This window comes from Toxorhynchites rutilus, chromosome 2 (assembly GCF_029784135.1).
Source record: "Toxorhynchites rutilus septentrionalis strain SRP chromosome 2, ASM2978413v1, whole genome shotgun sequence".
NCBI classification, from domain to species: Eukaryota; Metazoa; Arthropoda; class Insecta; order Diptera; family Culicidae; genus Toxorhynchites; species Toxorhynchites rutilus.
The window spans coordinates 120,696,047-120,714,811 of NC_073745.1; the positions used below are offsets into that span (position 1 = coordinate 120,696,047).

Sequence of the window (18,765 nt, forward strand, 5' to 3'; positions counted from 1 at the left end):
CAGTATGTCAAAAATCACTTGAAATTTCCGACTTCGCATTCTGTTCCTCTAATTTTTTTGTCGAGTGTATGAGGTTCGGACAAAAAGTAATTTCCTTTTCCGTAGATTTCATGGAATATCTATATTTTGATTAAACTTTTTGAACTATCATGATAAAGATAATGGCAATATATAGTTTTCCATGCAGAATTATAAATATGTATATTGTTTAACGTAGTACCACGTTTAATATATAATATGTGTACGTCTCTTTTACGACAATGAAAATTGTACATTTTTTGAAACAAATTATTGTACAATTGAAAAATGTCAATCATTATCTGAACGAAAATCACACGATATGATTGATCCATTTGTACGAACAATCTGGGCTTCCCTAGTTGTGCCGTCAAGAGCGCGAGCAAGTAATGTAGCGGCTAGGCACAATTCACCAGTCGATGGTATGAATCATAGTTTTCCAGTTTCGTTCTTGGCAACGAGCAGCCGAGCATATGTCTTAGCTGAGAGTTGATTTGAAAATATTCAAATTACCTTTTCGTGACTTTGGTGGTGCGTCAATCCATTAAAAAATTTTAGTATAACGTATAACTCATCATTAAAGGAGAACGGCTGATCAGATCTGTGACGTCTATATATTTTTTCTTAGCCCAAATTAAAAAAAAAAGAATACTTTACGAGATATTTGAGATGAATAGAAAAACTCGAAAAAAAATGACTAAGCATATAAAAATCTCGTGTCACTGTGTTCGTAGTCGAACTCCTCCGAAACGGCTCGATGGATTTTGATAAAATTATGCACAAAAAACGTGAGAATATGTCGTAAACTACATATGATAGCGCTAGGGCACCGATTAACATATATTTAATACCGATTAGGGTGGTCCTATGCAGAAAAACATTTTTTTGTGAATATTTTTTTAATATTTTTCTAAAATTTAGTTTAAAAAATATAAATCCCCAAATTTTTACCCGACTACCTCCATCCTCAATTTTTAATCGCAATTTGAGTGTTTTTGTATAAACAATGTACAAATGATTTTTTTCAATACGTTGAGCCCCGTGTCGGTCTATTGGGACTGACGTTGAGCTTTTCTATAGAAAAACTCATATGAGTGAGACTGACAGTTACAAAATAAGGAAATATAAAAAAATTGTTCGTTTTCGGAAGTTTTACGATATGTGACTACTTAATAGTCGAATTTCTGATTATTTGTTGATTTTTATACAATAAATATCTTTGTGAGCGGAGACCAACACTGATATTGTGAAAATGCTCGTGGAAAGCATAGAACGAACAAGTCGGGCTCAATGTGTTAGACAGAACGAATTTATTTATGTTAGTGACATGTGGCACTACGTTCGCTTCATCTAACTTTGATCCACACATACGAAAGTAACCTCAATTTGCCTAAAGCCAGGCGCATTGCCGGCGAGCTGGACGCCTTATTGAATGAGCACAGTGAACTATTGAAATTCTCAAAATAACACATGATCGAATTGCAAGGTGGCAATCGCCCTTTTGGGAGGGGATCTGGCGCAATTCTTCCTTCGGATAGGAAGGTTCGTTTGACAAACCAGCAAAAAAGGCTAATAGTCACTATAATACAGCAAAAAATACCTTGCTGGAATCGAGGTAGGTGACTGCACAACGACGTGAGAAATTGTGATTCGGAGAAGAAACAATAATGTGGAGTTCATCGTCGTCAAAAAAACGATCATATGGTGCTCTCTATCTTCTTCGTGAATGGTACTAATGTAGTATACGACATTCTTACTAGTTCTTAGTTAAGATTTCAATGCCAAGAAATACGTCTTGGATGTATTCTGAGTTACAAGCTCATCAGTATGTGTAACCACAGTGCAAGCCAAAAGAAATTTCTTTGGCGCAAAATCCCTCGGCCGCTCAGAAGTGTAAACACGGATATTGCATATTACATTAAACAACGAGATCCTGCCACAGATACTTTATTCATTATGAACATCATTACTCATTTTGATTTGATATTTATGAACATGTAGTTAGGGGAGACGAAACGAACAAGAGAGTGCGCAGCGATTATTTTTTATGTGTGTCGTATGATTCGATACGATGTTTTGAGATGTGCCAACAATTCATGATGGACATATACGCAAATGTTAGAGAGCAAACGACTGCGATTCCTACAACCCAATCAACAGAAGCGGCGTGGAGAAGAATACATTTACTTGCGAGACGCTATCATGAACAACACCGACACAGCCTTTGCTATCGCGAGATAGTTGTGACATTACAGCACCGCAAAAATGAAGTCTTCAATGAGCTTCATTACAACATTTCGTTCCACACGTTGCTAAATGTATACAGTTGACTGGCAAAATTTCGCGTGTATTCCATTTTTGTGGAACGAAAATAGTAATAAATTTTCGGGTGAAATAAACACGCTTTTAAAACAACAATTATAGATGAAAATAGGCTCTACGTTATCAAATATTTGTTCGGTGTAACAGAAATGCAAGGAAATTCATAGGAAAACAGTTAGGTTAGGATCACGATTTCAATTGAATCATGAGATTCGATCGAGTTTCAAGTCAATCGGACAAACGTGGTTCATGACCCATGCGGTGATCCAAAACTGTTATCGTCTTGCATGACAAAGCGTTTTCCTAAAGATATCACCAACGACACTATAACAAACAGAAGCGGATGTTCAATGTTTCTTCGAAGAAATGCTGATTATGGCGATCAATTATTCACAAATATAAGTAACCCCAACGCCACTTTTGCCCCAGCTGAGCGAAACATTCAATAACCATATTAATGTAGGGTACTGCAGTTTGGCGAAGAACAATAAATACATTTGCACGTCCGTGAATTATGGAAGCAATATGGCTGTGAGTATACTCGTGAATATACTGGCGATGATGAACACTACAAGAGAACAAGCTCATGAGTGGATGGTTCACAGCATTCATTGGTACTAAACGAATTATGGAGTGGTGGGACAAAACCCGCAACGGTAATCAAAGGCCTCGATCACAAATCTTCAAATTCTAGATGGGAACAACCTTTGAAGAATTTTTAATATACACCGATTACATTAACGTAAATTACCAATGCAATTCGAAAGTGTTTTCTGTGGGCCAAGAAACCCCATGATTGGATATTGAAATGAATATTGAACTGCGAATCGGATCCATGATATGTGTGGTTTGGACCCCTAACTTCGAATTTCAGTAAATAATGCAGATTGTGCATATGGTAGAATAAAGTTGTTAGGAATATTTACTTCTTGAACCCAACACATGAGAAACTTCATGTTACATTTTTGAAATCATCATGACATATGGAATTCAAGAACAAATTTTAAATTTGTATAGAAAGGGGCGACCCAGCAGTCGCTCCAATTTTACTTAATTCCTACTTCCGGCAGGGACGTCACGTTAAGCATAAACTCATTTTTCATCCATCGCATGAACCACAATTCTATGCACAGCTCCCGTTGAATGTCAATTACATATGGTTAAACAAATGGGCTAACCCTAAACAGACGGCTAACATCTATACGTAACACACATCGTGGGCTATTCTATGGGCATGCAAGCAGCAGCATTGATAGTTGGTGATTCGCTGCTACTATCTAATGACATGCTGCTCTGCCTCTACAGTTGGATAATTTTTTGCTTTGTAAACCACACGCTTCGGTGCACTTCCAGCGTTTCTTTTGAAGGTACACGCTCGCCATCATATCGCCCATGGGTTGGTTTCCTTGTATACCCAACCAACTGGTGGTGAATAATAGTGTGTATCAATGCCAGTGACTATTATCGGTCTCTGTTGTATGCGTAGGAAGCGTTAACAGCATGCAATGATAGCTACCGACTAACGACTGAACCAAATTTCACGTACGTGCTGATCGGGGACTTAGAAAATTTGTTACAAGTCATATTTCGAACAGCTGCTATCGTATCGAAATTAGAAGGGTAGTTCTATCACACGAACCGAAAACGGACTCAAGACCTGTAATAAATCGACAAGTTCGACCTAATTCAAATGTTTGTTGAGTTAGTTGTGAGAATGTGATGCTCATTGACGATACCATGAAGAGTCTTCATGCTTCGACCTTTTATCATCATCGGTCGTAAATGGTACCTTCAACAACAAAACCTCATTATATTAATGACCTTTAAGGTGAGATTTCTGAACGAAAAACAATGGAACATATTTTATTCGGTCCAAACCAGGGTACCAAACTTCGACGCTGTTACTACTTATGTATCAAAATAGGTTCAAATTTCACACCACGTTTCTTTTTTGTTGTTGTTATGAAAGGTCGCTGGGTACGAAACCGTAACCACAAAAATATATTTCAGGCTTAAATTTTGCAGCCCAGTTCATTGCGAATTCAAAAAGTGAACAACCTTCTCCATCTAGCAAAACTTTTTATTTTTCTCGTTTCCCATTCACAAAGCATCATCGAATCATTCACGCTCGGCCAACTCAGGAGTACGCAACGCCAGATTGCCATAGCTGATGGGCCTTTTTTCTTATTTCACTCTCTCTGTTGCTTGTTTCCAAAACAAAGAAGAAGGTTCAATTGTACAATCTGAGAAAGTACACCGCGGTTCGGGGTACCACTCCCTAAACGATTCTTCTCTCGTAAATTACCCGTATATCATCGCAGCCGTAGTCGATTCTCACTTTTTATTGCCCCATTCATCCATTCCAGTGAATTCCAGTACTCCACTCCACACCGCACTACGCCCTGTTTGCTTCGCTTTGTGAGGAGTTTTTGGTATTGATCGGGCTATATTAATATTGTTACTGCAACTGTTACTCGTTCTAACATACGCTCCAACTGTTGATATTCGAGAGGAACCTCTAGTGTGCACTGATTCACAATCGAACGAAGAGAAAACTAAGACCAAAGTCACACTCCAATGTCATTCTCATCTCCGTTCACACACTCTATCAGTTCCATCCAGGGGAAAATTACATTCCATTAGCATCTACAAGCTGAACAACTGAAACATTATTCTAATTTAAAAATCATCCTTCAGAGACACAATGGGTTATACACAGCCGGTGGAATCGGCGGGAAAATCTGAAGGTGGCGAAAATGGCAACGTCGTTGACATTGGAATGTGTTCCCACGCCACGGCACTCCAGTTGCTCAACGGTACCGTAGCGAATCGGGTTCACAAGATGTTATATAGGTCGTGAAGTACCCGGCTCGGTGCAGAGAGCAACTATAAGAAAAAGCTAGAGCTAGAAGCTACTAGAACATCTACCCTAATTTTGACATAGGTTATTTTCATAGATAGAAACCAATTCCATTTAGTTTTGCTGATAATGTACTTACGAAAAAGGTCTTTCCGGGCCAAATTGCGGGCACATAATACTGAAAAGAAAAAAAAGGAAAACATCTAATTAGAGAAACTGGTCGGGTACTACATTTCGAAATTGTGTATCATATTTTATTCCAGCGAAACACCTGCAAAAAAGACCTCGAGAATGGCACACATCTCCCGCTCAAGAAACCCGCCGGCCGGAAATTGGATCGAGTTGACGAAACACCCATAATCAGGTGAGGTGTACCCAACAAAGTATTGCTTTCGAATCCCCCTTCTTTTGCACATTGGCCGTGATTGGATGGGATGATGTGCATATGGCAAAAAGTTATCCTTCAGGAGGGAAAATGATGAAAGGTGAAACGATTCAAAACGTATACACACACACGCAGGGATTTCGAAGGAGTCCACAAAGAACGAAATGAGAAACATGTGCAAACATACATCGGTGCTAGGCGTTGATATTCATTTCTGGGAACGAATCTAAGGTTACAAATCCTTTTTTGAATAGGTGATTTTTTTTATGTTATGTTCTCTATGTTTCTGTTTGAATCCTATTTAGTTTTACTGATCGAAACATGAAACGCGTCGGAAAAGTTTTCGACTTTTTTCAGAGTGATTTAGGATTCCACGATTTTGGGCCAACATCTACCAGATGAACTTTGATGTTATCGTTTGTTGTTCTACAGTGACCGAATAAAAAAAAAAGGCCACCTTATTTGATTTCAGATTTTTAATTATATGTTACTTTTAATTTTATCACACATTTTTTCATGCATTTATCAGGAAACGTGTGATTTTAATACTTTATTTTTCATGGGCTAGATTAAACAGAGTGTAACATAAATAAAAGATACAATGCTTAACCCTTTAACGGGCCGTGAGACTAGGCATGTAATCAATGCAAATTCCAATACAACGACATGTTTACATGCTAAAATACACAAAATATTTATTTTCAACACTTAAAACAATCAAAAACATTGATCAAATTGGTGGCAATATAGTTGCCACTGGCCGGTTAGCGTAAAATGTTGGTGGCAATATAGTTGCCAGAAGTGAAAATTTATTCTTAAAAAGAGAAAAAAATAAAATCGTTAGTGGCAATATAGATGCCGGTACCCGTTAAAGGCTTAAACAATCATTAAAATACATAAAACTTATATCATAGCTTAAAAGTCCACACTCAATTGCAAGAGGCTAAAACATACCAAAACAGATAACCCAAATCAATAATTAATATGAGCTCCGTTAGCCTCAATGCCTTTTTGCAGATTTTTTGGCGTACTGTCAAGAAGATTTTGAAGAGTGCTTGATTCGAATTCGATTCACGGTCGGATTCCTAGCCTTTCTCCATCTATAAAAGTTTTACTTGCAACAAGAAACATCGGGCTATTGTGCTATTAATAACAACACAATGATTATATCAACTGTCTCCGCTGTCCGGTCTAACTGAACAATTCAACAGAAGGAATACTCTTACTCCTTACATGTAACATGTAGGGGAGAGGGAGGCAAGTTGGCGAGAGAGGCAAGATGACGAATCGGTAATTTGACCCGTTGTAATGAAGGTAGCGCCACCTACTTTTTACTGAAGATGCATCATAACAAAGCCAAACTTTGTACTCGGTAACTCTGCCGAGAACGTTATCACAAAAAAAGTGAAAAATAAAAATGAGAAAAATCGTGATTTTGGTATTTTTTCCGTTTTTTCAAATTTCATTATCCACTTTATGAGAAAAGTTAAAATTTCAAAATTATTTTATACATGATAAAGTTACTCTATTGTACATAATCTGTTTGTTTCCGGCGAGTTTCAACCATGATTTTTTTTTCAGCTAAATTTTTTTTATTGAAAAAGTCGCTTGGGGGCAAGTTGACGAACTGCGAAATTATGTTAATTTTTGGTTTTTTATTGCAGATGGTTAGAACTTATAAGCGAAAAAGAGACCAATATTGGTCGGACACCAGCTTGGAGAATGTTATGAAAGCTATAGAACAGGGTTTGTCTGTTCTGGGTGCTCCAAAACAGTTCGGTGTGCCAGAACCAACTTTGAGATGGTATCGACGAAAATATCCAGACATGGAGGTTAGGTTTTCAATTCAGCATTTGCGTTTCCATGTTCTTTATGCAAGCAATATTAAATCTGTATCAATTTCAGGATACGTCGTCCAATAAAGGCCACTTTAAAGCCACATTCAGGTCCAGCTTCGAAGAATTGCCTATTCGTTTGCGGTTAGAAATGGCATAGAGCATCCTTTCAAAGGAACATGCGCTGGACGGACATGGGTTGAAATGTTTATGAAGACTCATAAGCTATCTTTGAGAAAGCCAGAAAATACCTCAGCGGCTCGATTAATGGCGTTCAATAAAGAAAATTGTAACTCATTTTTTCGAACTTTGGGAGATATACGAGCTCGGTATCGTTTTCCTGCGTGTGACATTTACAGTGTTGATGAAAATGGCACATCCACTGTTCCAACCAAGTATAAATAAATAATTATTATTACATTTTGTTGATTTTTGGGTGACCAAACCATATTCACCAACTTGCCTCCAGGCATTCGACGCTTTTTGCGCAAAGCTTTTGGGTGGACAAGTATTTTAGTTTTTTTGCCCATCCAATAGATAATATGATAGAAAACACTATATGAATATATGAATCTGCATCATCATTAAAAAAAATAATTCCAAGATCCAGGACTCGCCAAAGCTTCACGCCGCCAACTTGATTCCCTCTCCCCTACACGATTGAATCCGGCTCTGTTGCAGCTAGAAAACAATTCAAATTTATTGCAAATTCTAAACCGAAAAGTTCTGAGCTCAATATGAAATTGAATCCAATACTTATATACTTTTTGATCGTGAGTTTACAAAGGCAGATTTTATCCCACTAATATAAATGCTTTCGAGTTCACCTAGACTGGCATAATTCTGGTTGACACAGATTAACCTTGGTTATAACCATAGCTATAAACGACTTAAGTTTAACTTATGCTCATACAATATGACAATCGAAAACACTATCAAAATTTTATCACCAAAGATCCGCCGAATCTTCATCGTGGACACATCAATTTGACTGAACATTTAGGCCTCCGAATGATATGTTCACAATTGATATCGCGCTAGTTGATACATGAACCATTGGCCAAAAAATTCTATTTTCTCCATCAACCACTTGCAATGTTCAAAATTAAAAAAATAACGGTAAAGGAATGAAAGAATGAAAAATAAATCCATTATTTTTGCATGGTTTCATCCGGCATAGATATAATGTTCTAATTTAGATCAAATATCACCATTTAGTACGAAATGTTATCCTTCTGGAAGGTATATGGTTTTTTAACTACACCTTGAAATTACAATGCTCGCCTATAGTAGCTCATTTTTCCCAAAACTATGTGAACTTGAATCTATCAACGAATCATTTTTCATGCGAACCGCCCCCGGGTACACGATTTTAGGAGTGCAGAATGACACTCACTCGACGCCACTGTTCCTCAGCATCACGACCACAAAAAGCACTAATCTTGTGCCGTCATGGATTCGTTTAATTAAATAAATTAATTGAAAAAGCAATATTAGAAATTCTCGATTCTCGAGAACGATTCCACAACAGTCAACCATGCCAAACGTCTGTCATTTAGTCGAAACCGATTCTCGGTTTTAGCGCCTGTACTAGAAACAACCTTTCATCTGGAACTGGTATCACCATCTTGTTCAATGATTGTATGAGCCACTTGTTACGATACATCGCGCCACTCAGTAACTACTACAAGTTCTGATCAGTCTTCCGAAAAAACAATTACACATGTGCACATCAAATTCCATGTTTTTGTTGTACGCGAACATGCTTTTCGCTAGTGTTCAATGTTCATCCCAAACACGCTCAATGATGCACAAACATAAACATGTACTAATGACACGCTTTTCTCACATCATATACGGTGTTTATAATGCGAACACATCATGTACAAAACATACCACCCGTTGTCGCATTACTCATTGCTCTTCGTTTTCTTTCATGCGCGGAAAAAAATATTCCTCCTTAAACATTTCTTTGTAGAATACTTTTTCACTGAAACTAGCTAGAAAATTTAGTTCGTATTGCAAAAACTATATGAACTCAGAAGCTAGAGGTCCATGCACATTTTTGCAAGTCTGATTAATTGAACTATAGTTTTTTCCCGTGAAATAAAAACATTCACTGAATAGAAAGAAACTCTCTATGATAATTTTTTTCCGTGCATGTTGCCAATTGAAGTCTGGGGCACCAATTGCACAGCGGATGTCATACAAATGCTGGACAAATAAATGAATAAATACCCAAAAATTAGGTCTAGATTTGTGCTTTCAGGAAAGTTTACACATTCGGTGGTTTCCATTAGAGAGACAGAAGACCATTTTTACTATGATAAAAAGTTCCGTAAATTTATTCTTCCCAAAATGATCCAGTCATTCATTTTTAGGATCATAGAAGGCAAAATTGTTGCTTTTGTTGCTATTTGTTTCAGTGGCAAGTCTGGCAGTCAGCCGAATTTTTAATCGGAATCAATAACGGAAGAAACAAGAGAGAATACGACTTTCGTCAAAGGATACATTAACGTTTCATGAGCTTGTAAACCCAGTGCTTTTAATATTCCTTCGCATCACAGACGAATTTGTAGGATTCGGGGGTCGTAAAATATTAGTGATTTTTTGTCCATCCATTTTTAAATGCACCGCGTAAAATATGCAATCCAAAGCTACCCACTTTCAAATGTTATTCTCCTTAACCCTTTCCCGTACCACATCGAGTCTCACTCGTGGATACTTGCAGAACATATGAACATATCAGTTGCAGTTCGAGTAAAATGACGTTGGTGCTGACCATCAGCACCAAAAGATAATCGTTCAAAGGTATGTTTCCAAAGCCTTCTTCAAAAGCTACAAGTTGATTTGATGCTTGAAAACGTCCCAAGAACATTGACGTCATGTAACGATTAACACCTACTTCTCTAAAATCTAACACTCAGATCCATTTCCAGCCTCTTTGTAGTCTGTGGTCAGTAGTTCGAAGACTCTATAACCGACGAAATCATCGACAATGTGCTGTATTATGATAAGTTTCATCGACCTCAGATATAAACATAAAGCTCATTTTATCACGCCTTAGTTAGTCCTGGCTGCCATGAAACATTCCTTTCTATATAACCATGCCCTTTTCAGCACACCGGAGTGATTTGTGACACATAACTGCATGGATTTATACCCTCCTTTCCTTTCTTGGCGGGTAATTCGTCCCCTTGCTATAAATAGTAGAATAAGTTGAAATGTAAATACACTATAGATATACGAATAGATTTAAGAAATGAGTGTTCATAAACATTGTTACAATTTCCTTATATCCCATCCTTCTCCTAAAAATATGTCACCCTCCTAAACTCGAGTACACCGCGAGTAATCGGTTTTCCACCTTACTAACCATAGATGTAAGTTTAATTGTTTATATATATAGTTTCAAAATTATATTTAAGAATTCGTCTCCTTTAAACTTAAGTAACTGAGCCTGTAAAAATAAACGAATTAATAAACAAAAAAAACTGCATGGATTTATCGATAGTTTTCGAGGAAGGTTAAAAGAAAAGAATTGGTTGTAGTTAAACTGCGTAATACTGTCATGTTTCAAAATATGTACAGTTAACTATAACTACTTGGCAACCTAATAAACATTAGCCACAATTTTATACGATAGCATCAGATCATGGTAAATTTTACGTTATATTTGACCCCAGCCATATATAATTATTTTCGAAATATTTTCGGCATTTCATTCATGTTTTCAACTTCTAAAAACCGTTTTTCAGAAGACGCGTCATTCTAACAAAATGCTTGAAATTCAATAGTGTCTCAAAAGTTACAATCATTGTTCTTTAGATAAGCATATATTTTAATTGTTTTAAATATTTGCGCTGTCACAGGAATAAAGCAATATGTATACCCTGAACAAACGTTATACGTTACATTGATTCTCACCCCAATTACTGAAAAAGTGAAATAATTCGTGAGCAATTTTCCAACGTTCTTTTATTACGCAATTGGTAAGTACATCCTGCACAACGAATGTTGTTATCAATATTTCTGCAATTTTTACCGAATATCTAACAGCGAAATTATTCGCAAGCGCTATACAGCACGTTTTGAAATCCAGTAATCTTCACCGATCCTTCAGTTAAATTTGACTTTCAGTTCACAGAATGTGCTGTAAAGTACTGCCGAATAATTCTGATACTTTATATTCGGTTAAAATTAGAGAAACATTTTAAACAAAATTCGATCTGGGTAACTAAACAGCTCCGCCACGTTCTATTCAATTTTAGTACTTGTGCTAATAAAGGCGGATGTTACATAAATTCAATTTATAAAATGATGTGTGCACTAAATAATAATATCAATTTTGAAGAACTCTGATTTCAATTAACGCTTATTTTCTTCAGAACAGAGAGGTGTATTTTATCTGCCAAAAATTTTAGACGAAGCATCCATTGCACAATGGTCCAGGAGATGCATTTAAGTGGAAATTAGCATTTAGAGCTCGACAGTTATTCTCTAGACAAAGTTGTTACTCATGATAGAGCGCTCGCTTTTATGTTGTCAAAAATATGGTAACCAAAATTTTCGGTGAAATAAAAAATCTAATTTTCTTATCTTTATAGATAGAGGTAAACATAGTTCGACAATGTTGTAGCTCCAATTATTTGAGACATCTTTGTAGAACAAAGTTTGTCTCTATCTCTTGAAATAACCGATGTAGCGTTTTTTTCTAAGTTACGTTAGGGTCATCTTTGAAAAAAAAACTGTTTTTTTGCTCTAACTTTTATGTTTAAAATTTTACATGCAAACTGTCTTCGAAAGACTTTTAGATCTTACTAATACAAACATTTTTCGATGCAGAACTTGTCAATATCTCAACTTTACTCAAAGTAATTGATATTTCTTCCCATAAAACATGATCTTTTCATTTGTTTGACATTCTTTCTGGGGCAAACGTAAACAAAGTTTATTGGCGGTGTTTGAAAGAGCATATTTCACTCTACATATTTAAAATTCTACATCAAAATGGTCTTCGTACTACTTTTAGAGCTTAACAATACCAACATTTTGCGATGCAGAACATGTCAATATCTTAATCCTGCTCAAAGTTATTGAAGGGTTTTCATCCAAAAACTCATGATTTCAATTTTAATTTACTTAAACACAAAAAATAACATAGTTTTGAAAATCACATATTATATAGAGTGAAATCTGTTCTTTCAAATTCCGTCAACAAACATTTTTTATGTTTGCCCCAGAAAGAATGACAAACAAATGAAAAGAGCATGTTTTTTGGGAAGAAATATCAATAACTTTGAGTAAAGTTGAGATATTGACAAGTTCTGCATCGAAAAATGTTGGTATTAGTAAGCTCTAAAAGTCTTTCGAAGACAGTTTGCATGTAAAATTTTAAATATAAAAGTTAGAGCAAAAAAAACAGTTTTTTTCATGGTGACCACAACGTAACTTAGAAAAAAGGCGCCATATCGTACTTTGTTCTACAAAGATGTCTCAAATAATTGGAGCTACAACATTGTCGAACTATGTTTCCCTCTATCCATAAAGATAAGAAAGTTAGATTTTTTATTTCATCGAACATTTTGGTCACCATATTTTTGACAACATAAAAACGAGCGCTCTATCATGAGTAACAACTTTGTCTAAAACAGTTTTTGTCTAAAGAATAACTGTCGAGCTCTAAATGCTAATTTCCACTCAAATGCATCTCCTGGACCATTGTGCATTGTCATGATAGGAATTTTTTTTCATGTCAACACACCGTGTGTTGAGTGGGGATGGTGTGGTGTCCAATTCGCTTCGTTCACTCTACACCCTGCCGTTGCTTGAGGTGGAAACACAAGAGAAACTGTTCACCATGTTTGAACATCATGTGCAACATTGGGATCAAATAACGAATCCAAACATACTGTGAATACAAACATGTCACATGTTCAAACACAGGTGCGAAAAAATCATGGTTGTTTGCAAACACAAAACTGCGAAGTCAGCGTGAACATGTTCATCTCGTACGCAGTGTTTTGTGTGCAACGCAGAAGACTGGTTCTGATCCTGTCGGCTTTTGTACGAAACTAAATCTTAGAAGAATCAGACTGACTTTGTCAGCAAGCTTGATATAGCGATCCAAATGTTGACACTATGTTTATAAAATTTGGTGAGATAAATATAGATGTTCACTGAAAAACGAATCTACCATGTTTTTAGGTCGAAAAAATCGAACGTAAGAGATCGGATTTACGTAAGGATCGGATTTTTTTTCAATCCGTATCGCGTATCATCCGCTCGGTGATTACCGGGATTCTACTGTATGGGCTTTAACATGTAAGCCGTGCAATCACATTCATGCCTGTAGTAGATGGCAGAGACTATTAAGCTGAACGCAACCAGAACTGTATAACTGTATAAATAGTTACAGCCTCACACTCCTCCTCCCTCTAAATTTAATAACCTAATAGTACACTTTGACTCACTACCAGGGTTGCCAACTATAATTTTGAAAAATCAGTGAGAATGAAAATAAAAATCAGGATAAATCAGGATAGCTCATATTGGGTTGTCCGAAAAGTTAATGTCGATTTTTGGGAAAACAAAAAAATCATTTTCAATCAAAGCATTATAATTAAATGTTCAATCCATAGTTCTGTTTCACAATCTTCCACCATCTTTCACACAGCTTGAATATTCTATCCTCCCAGAACATGTTCTTCCTCGTCGAAGACAGCTGCGAGACATACATATGAGAAACAGGTTGCTTTGCGGTAGTTCATAAGACAGAATCCATTCCAAATCTCACCAGAAACAGAATATTCTGGCGAAACCAGATATTTAAAACAATTAATAAGCATGGTATAAATCCTCGCATAAGCGGAAATGCTAGTGTTTCACCATGTTGACTTTTTGATCGTCTATTTTTTTCCGAAAAACCTACAGCATCACTACAGTGCAGAGTTGCAGAGAAATCAATATTCAAATTTTCATTGAATTCAAATGAATGAATCTTTACTCGACAAATGAGGAAAGCATATCAGCAGTGGAAGACTTGTTGAACTTTTCCTAATTTTTATGATATTTAGTACTGTTATAGATATATTAGGCTGTCAAAAAAGTCCTGCGGTATTTCCGCGAGGTGTCGTTGTAAGCGCGTCGTTCTAGTTGTATTCATTGTATCGAGTCATACTATAGCTTGTTGGAAAGGTATTTTTGCGCGCTATAATATAGTCCTTGACAGTGTTTTGTTTGGTTAAGTCGTTCGTGAGTTATAGTGTCGCAAATATGGAGCAAAATAAAGAGAAAATCCGACATATTTTACAGTACTACTATGACAAAGGCAAAAATGCATCTCAAGCTGCCAATAAAATTTGTGCAGTTTATGGACCCGATACAGTTTCCATTTCCACCGCACAACGATGGTTTCAACGTTTTCGTTCTGGTGTAGAGGTCGTCGAAAATGCGCCACGCTCCAGAAGGCCTGTCGTCGAAAATTGCGACAAAATCGCTGAATTAGCCGAGAAAGACCTGCATAGTAGCAGCCGTAGCATCGGCCAAGAGCTGGGGATAAGTCATCAAACCGTTATTAACCATTTGAAGGAGCTTGGATTCACAAAAAAGCTCGATGTATGGGTGCCACACACGTTGACGCAAAAAAAACATCTTTGACCGTATCGACGCATGTGAATCGCTGCTGAATCGCAACAAAATCGACCCGTTTCTGAAGTGGATGGTGACTGGCGATGAAAAGTGGGTCACTTACGACAACGTGAAGCGCAAACGGTCGTGGTCGAAGGTAGTCAGAAGTTAGCCACAAAAGAGGCCTGTGAAAATTGGCTATCCGAGTTTTCCGCCAATAAGGAAGCGAGCTTCTATAACAGGGGTATTATGAAGTTGGCATCTCGTTGGGAACAAGTCATCGAACAAAACGGCGCATATTTGACTTAAAACAGATGATTGTAACTAATTTTATGAACAAATGAAAATTTAAAAAAATACCGCAGGACTTTTTTGACAGCCTAATATTTACAATAGTTCCATCTTATTGACTGTGGATTCAAAATTTTTCTCTTGAATAATTTTGGAAAACCACGAAATAATTGAGGGCAGAGATAAAAAAAGTTAAGTACAGATTTGTGTCTAGAGAATTTAACTTAATGTATGATATATACAAGTGCGAACCGGAGAACTATCATGAATGAAAAAAAAATTGGCATGGAAACCAGTATATTTATTACGAATAATGTAAAGAATACAAAAATCAGGATAAATTGAGTGTTCGTCAGGATATCAGGAAGCGTGATAAAAAATCTGGGAAATCCTGAAAAATCAGGAAGGTTGGCATCTGCTGCTCACTACTGTTAATTAATTAAAAAATATTCTGATATTGTTCAGCCATAGTTAACCAAGTCTTAAAAAGTGCTTCATTGGTTCAATCAGAGTAGATCATGTACGTATAGGAAGCCGAATAGCTATATGTTGTGGGCATGAGACTTTATGTTTTTTACAATTACCACAGGTTATATTATGGTTCGAGAGTAACTTACATTACTGGGAACATTACTGAACAAAGAAATTTCCTGTTTCCAAAAGTGCAGAACAATGAACTTCAAGTTATTTTTTTCTCGAAATCATAAAACTGTCACATGGCCCGGTTTGACTTTACACCGATCAAATAGAACTATGTTGAAGTACAATACAAAACGGTAAATAATAAAGAAATACATTTAAAAAATGCATGTATATGTTTCTTGTTACAGCATTGTAGTTCAAAACATGACATAATTTATTTTTATACTCGTTATACATTATTATGCAAGTAGAAAATGTTATAGAACAATAAATATTAACTCAATTACCTAAACTCCGTATTTCCACATGAAATATTGAACAATATCATTCAATATGCAATTAACATAATGCTGAAAACTTGTCAGCTGACACTTACTTGTAATTCGAATCTTCTGGGTACCATTCCGTCGTGAATATTCCAATTTGTTCATCTTTCCTGCTGTTTCCGTGGCGCAGCGGAAAATATCTGCCTCCTGCTCTCGATCGCACTTTGCATTTATTTTCCGCTATCGCAACTATGCGATATGCCTCCCGTTCTTTTTATTCTCCTCCGAGTGGCGAGGCTTTTTTCTTCCAATTTTGCTTCTTCACCTTGTTTCACCACACTAACACCCTTTTTTGGATTGACTGTGACGTGCAAATTACGTACCACTGTGCTTCCACAATAACAACACACTTGTGAACACGAGAGAATAACTTATCGCGTTTTTTTTTGCTTCGTGACAAAACTCTTCGATGTTTCAAAATCATCTATAAAAAACGCACACTTTTTCACCTACGAATCTCACTAATAACCCGCATTGATCCTTCTCATTTTCTTTATTCCAAAACGAGCAACGGATAGGGCTCCATGCAATAGAGCCAATTGCGAGAGTAAAAATTTCCCTTCTTGTGAATGGATCTTCTGTATGTTGATGCTGCGTTAATACACTTTTTTATTGTTTAGCTTCTGCTCTCGACTTCTGGTTTCTGCTCAATTTCTGACTTCAACACAAACACTTGACTCGACTCGTACCAACAACAGCACAACCAGCAGCAACTCAGTCAGGGGACACGATCCTCGTTTCGTGTGAGGGCGAGAGTAGAAAATAACAAATATGTTGCACTTTTGGGGTGTTTATCACGGCTGCTGCTGCTGCTGACAACACTGGCCATCCACGGTAGTTTGACACAACACAATAATTGCTAATATTGTGAGTCTATTATGAGGCAAGTTTGCCGAAAGCAGCTGACCTATTTGGATGGCTATGGATGTCTCCGAAACAAACCGATTGAGCGAGAGCATTTGCTTGCTGGAAAATAAATGAGAAAAATATACCGATCAGACAGAGGTACATACAGAGACCAGGTGACGGGTAAATGGGACGAACGAATAGAGGAAATCCCGGATAGCGGGTAGTTAAAAGATTTTAAATGCATCTCATTTTTTGCTATATACTCTGTATTGTTGCATTCTTTCTCCGACATAAAGGCTGCCTAATTTCCAGGTTTTAAAACTATATAAGGCACATTACACATTTCATCATGTTTCATATATTTTGAATTATGGTAATGAAACTCTTAAACTAAATATGATTGAAAATCGATCTGTATCAATTAATTATGAAGTTTGACAAATATTGTCTAAAGGTATAAACGATTTTTGGGTCAAAGTTCTCTTATAAATAGTAATAGTAACAGTAGTATTGTGATTCGTCAATTCATGTTGAACATGGAATTAATTCCATTCAAATATAGACAATGCAATGGTCAAAAATCGTAAACAAACTCATGCAATTTTATCGAGAAATCATTGATTCATAACATGACACTGCCAGCACTGAATGGGAGATACACCAATAAATGGTAAAATTATCGTAGTAGTGATAGAGGAGGGTGCTTTGAAACGGGAAAAATAAGGTACATCAAATGACGTTGGTCAAAGCGAAGAAGCGAACAAAAAAAAATACTGAAACCTCTCTCTCACACTGCTGGCAACTTCAATGCGCTACGAGCACCACGGCACACACATGTATGAGTGCGTAGAACTCGTTGCTTCTTCTCGCCACCTCTCTTCAACACTTTCGCCTCCTATACACTGCTTGGACAGATCTACAGATCAATTAACATTTTCAGATTCTTTCTGCGTTCTGTGGTACTGGTTCTGCAGAAATGCCCATTTATCCTCCACTGGGGCACTCAATTGGTCCACTGATAATTGCGACGTATATTCTGAACATTGCTTCCGGCACGCAAAGTTAGTGCTCTACCACGGAACGGTCAAACGCGACGAAATTTGAAGCAAAAATTTTCACGACTGCAGAGAATGATGAACACTTTACTTTTGGGACGACGACGACAACGACGGCGGCGACTACGTCCCACTACACAAGGCCCTTGCAATGTCTGCGTACAAACGAGACGATGAATGAAGTTGCACTGAAGCTGATTGAAGATTTGCTAGGTGGCGCTTCCATGAGGAAATTGGAGTGCGTTCACAGTGTTTATGACAGTGAACGACGGGTAAGTTTAGTAACTGTACCTGTCGTTGAAATACACTTTACATGAGTTCAGTACATTGTGGAGTCTCAAATACAGATATTCTCGTATCAATATCGGCATGTATTGTACGTACACTGCAGTCGCTTTTTACGCTTGGGATACATGTCGCGTAAACAAAAACCGCTTAAATTCCAAAATTCGCGTAAATTCCAGAATACGCGTAGAAATAAACCGAGTAAATTTCGAAATCCGTGTAAAAATCTAACAAACAGTGAACTATTAGTTCAAAATGTAACCCATAT

At 36.9% G+C, this 18,765-nt stretch overlaps 1 protein-coding gene across 3 annotated transcripts in view; it reads right to left on the bottom strand.

Annotated features, from left to right (window-relative positions):
• The window catches only part of LOC129768557 (E3 ubiquitin-protein ligase SMURF2), a 67,395-nt gene extending 49,003 nt beyond the window's left edge, over positions 1-18,392 (bottom strand). The window contains exons 1-3 of one of the 3 annotated variants that reach the window (XM_055770286.1): positions 17,949-18,392; positions 16,359-17,274; positions 5,340-5,378 (exon numbers count right to left, since the gene is read on the bottom strand). In XM_055770286.1, the coding sequence (XP_055626261.1) occupies positions 5,340-5,378; positions 16,359-16,413 (94 nt within the window). In that variant the 5' untranslated portion in view covers positions 16,414-17,274; positions 17,949-18,392. Of the gene's footprint in view, positions 1-5,339; positions 5,379-16,358; positions 17,275-17,937 lie in introns of all 3 variants that reach the window. The other 2 variants (XM_055770285.1, XM_055770287.1) reach the window with 2 other exon arrangements.
• Positions 18,393-18,765: the final 373 nt, after the last annotated feature.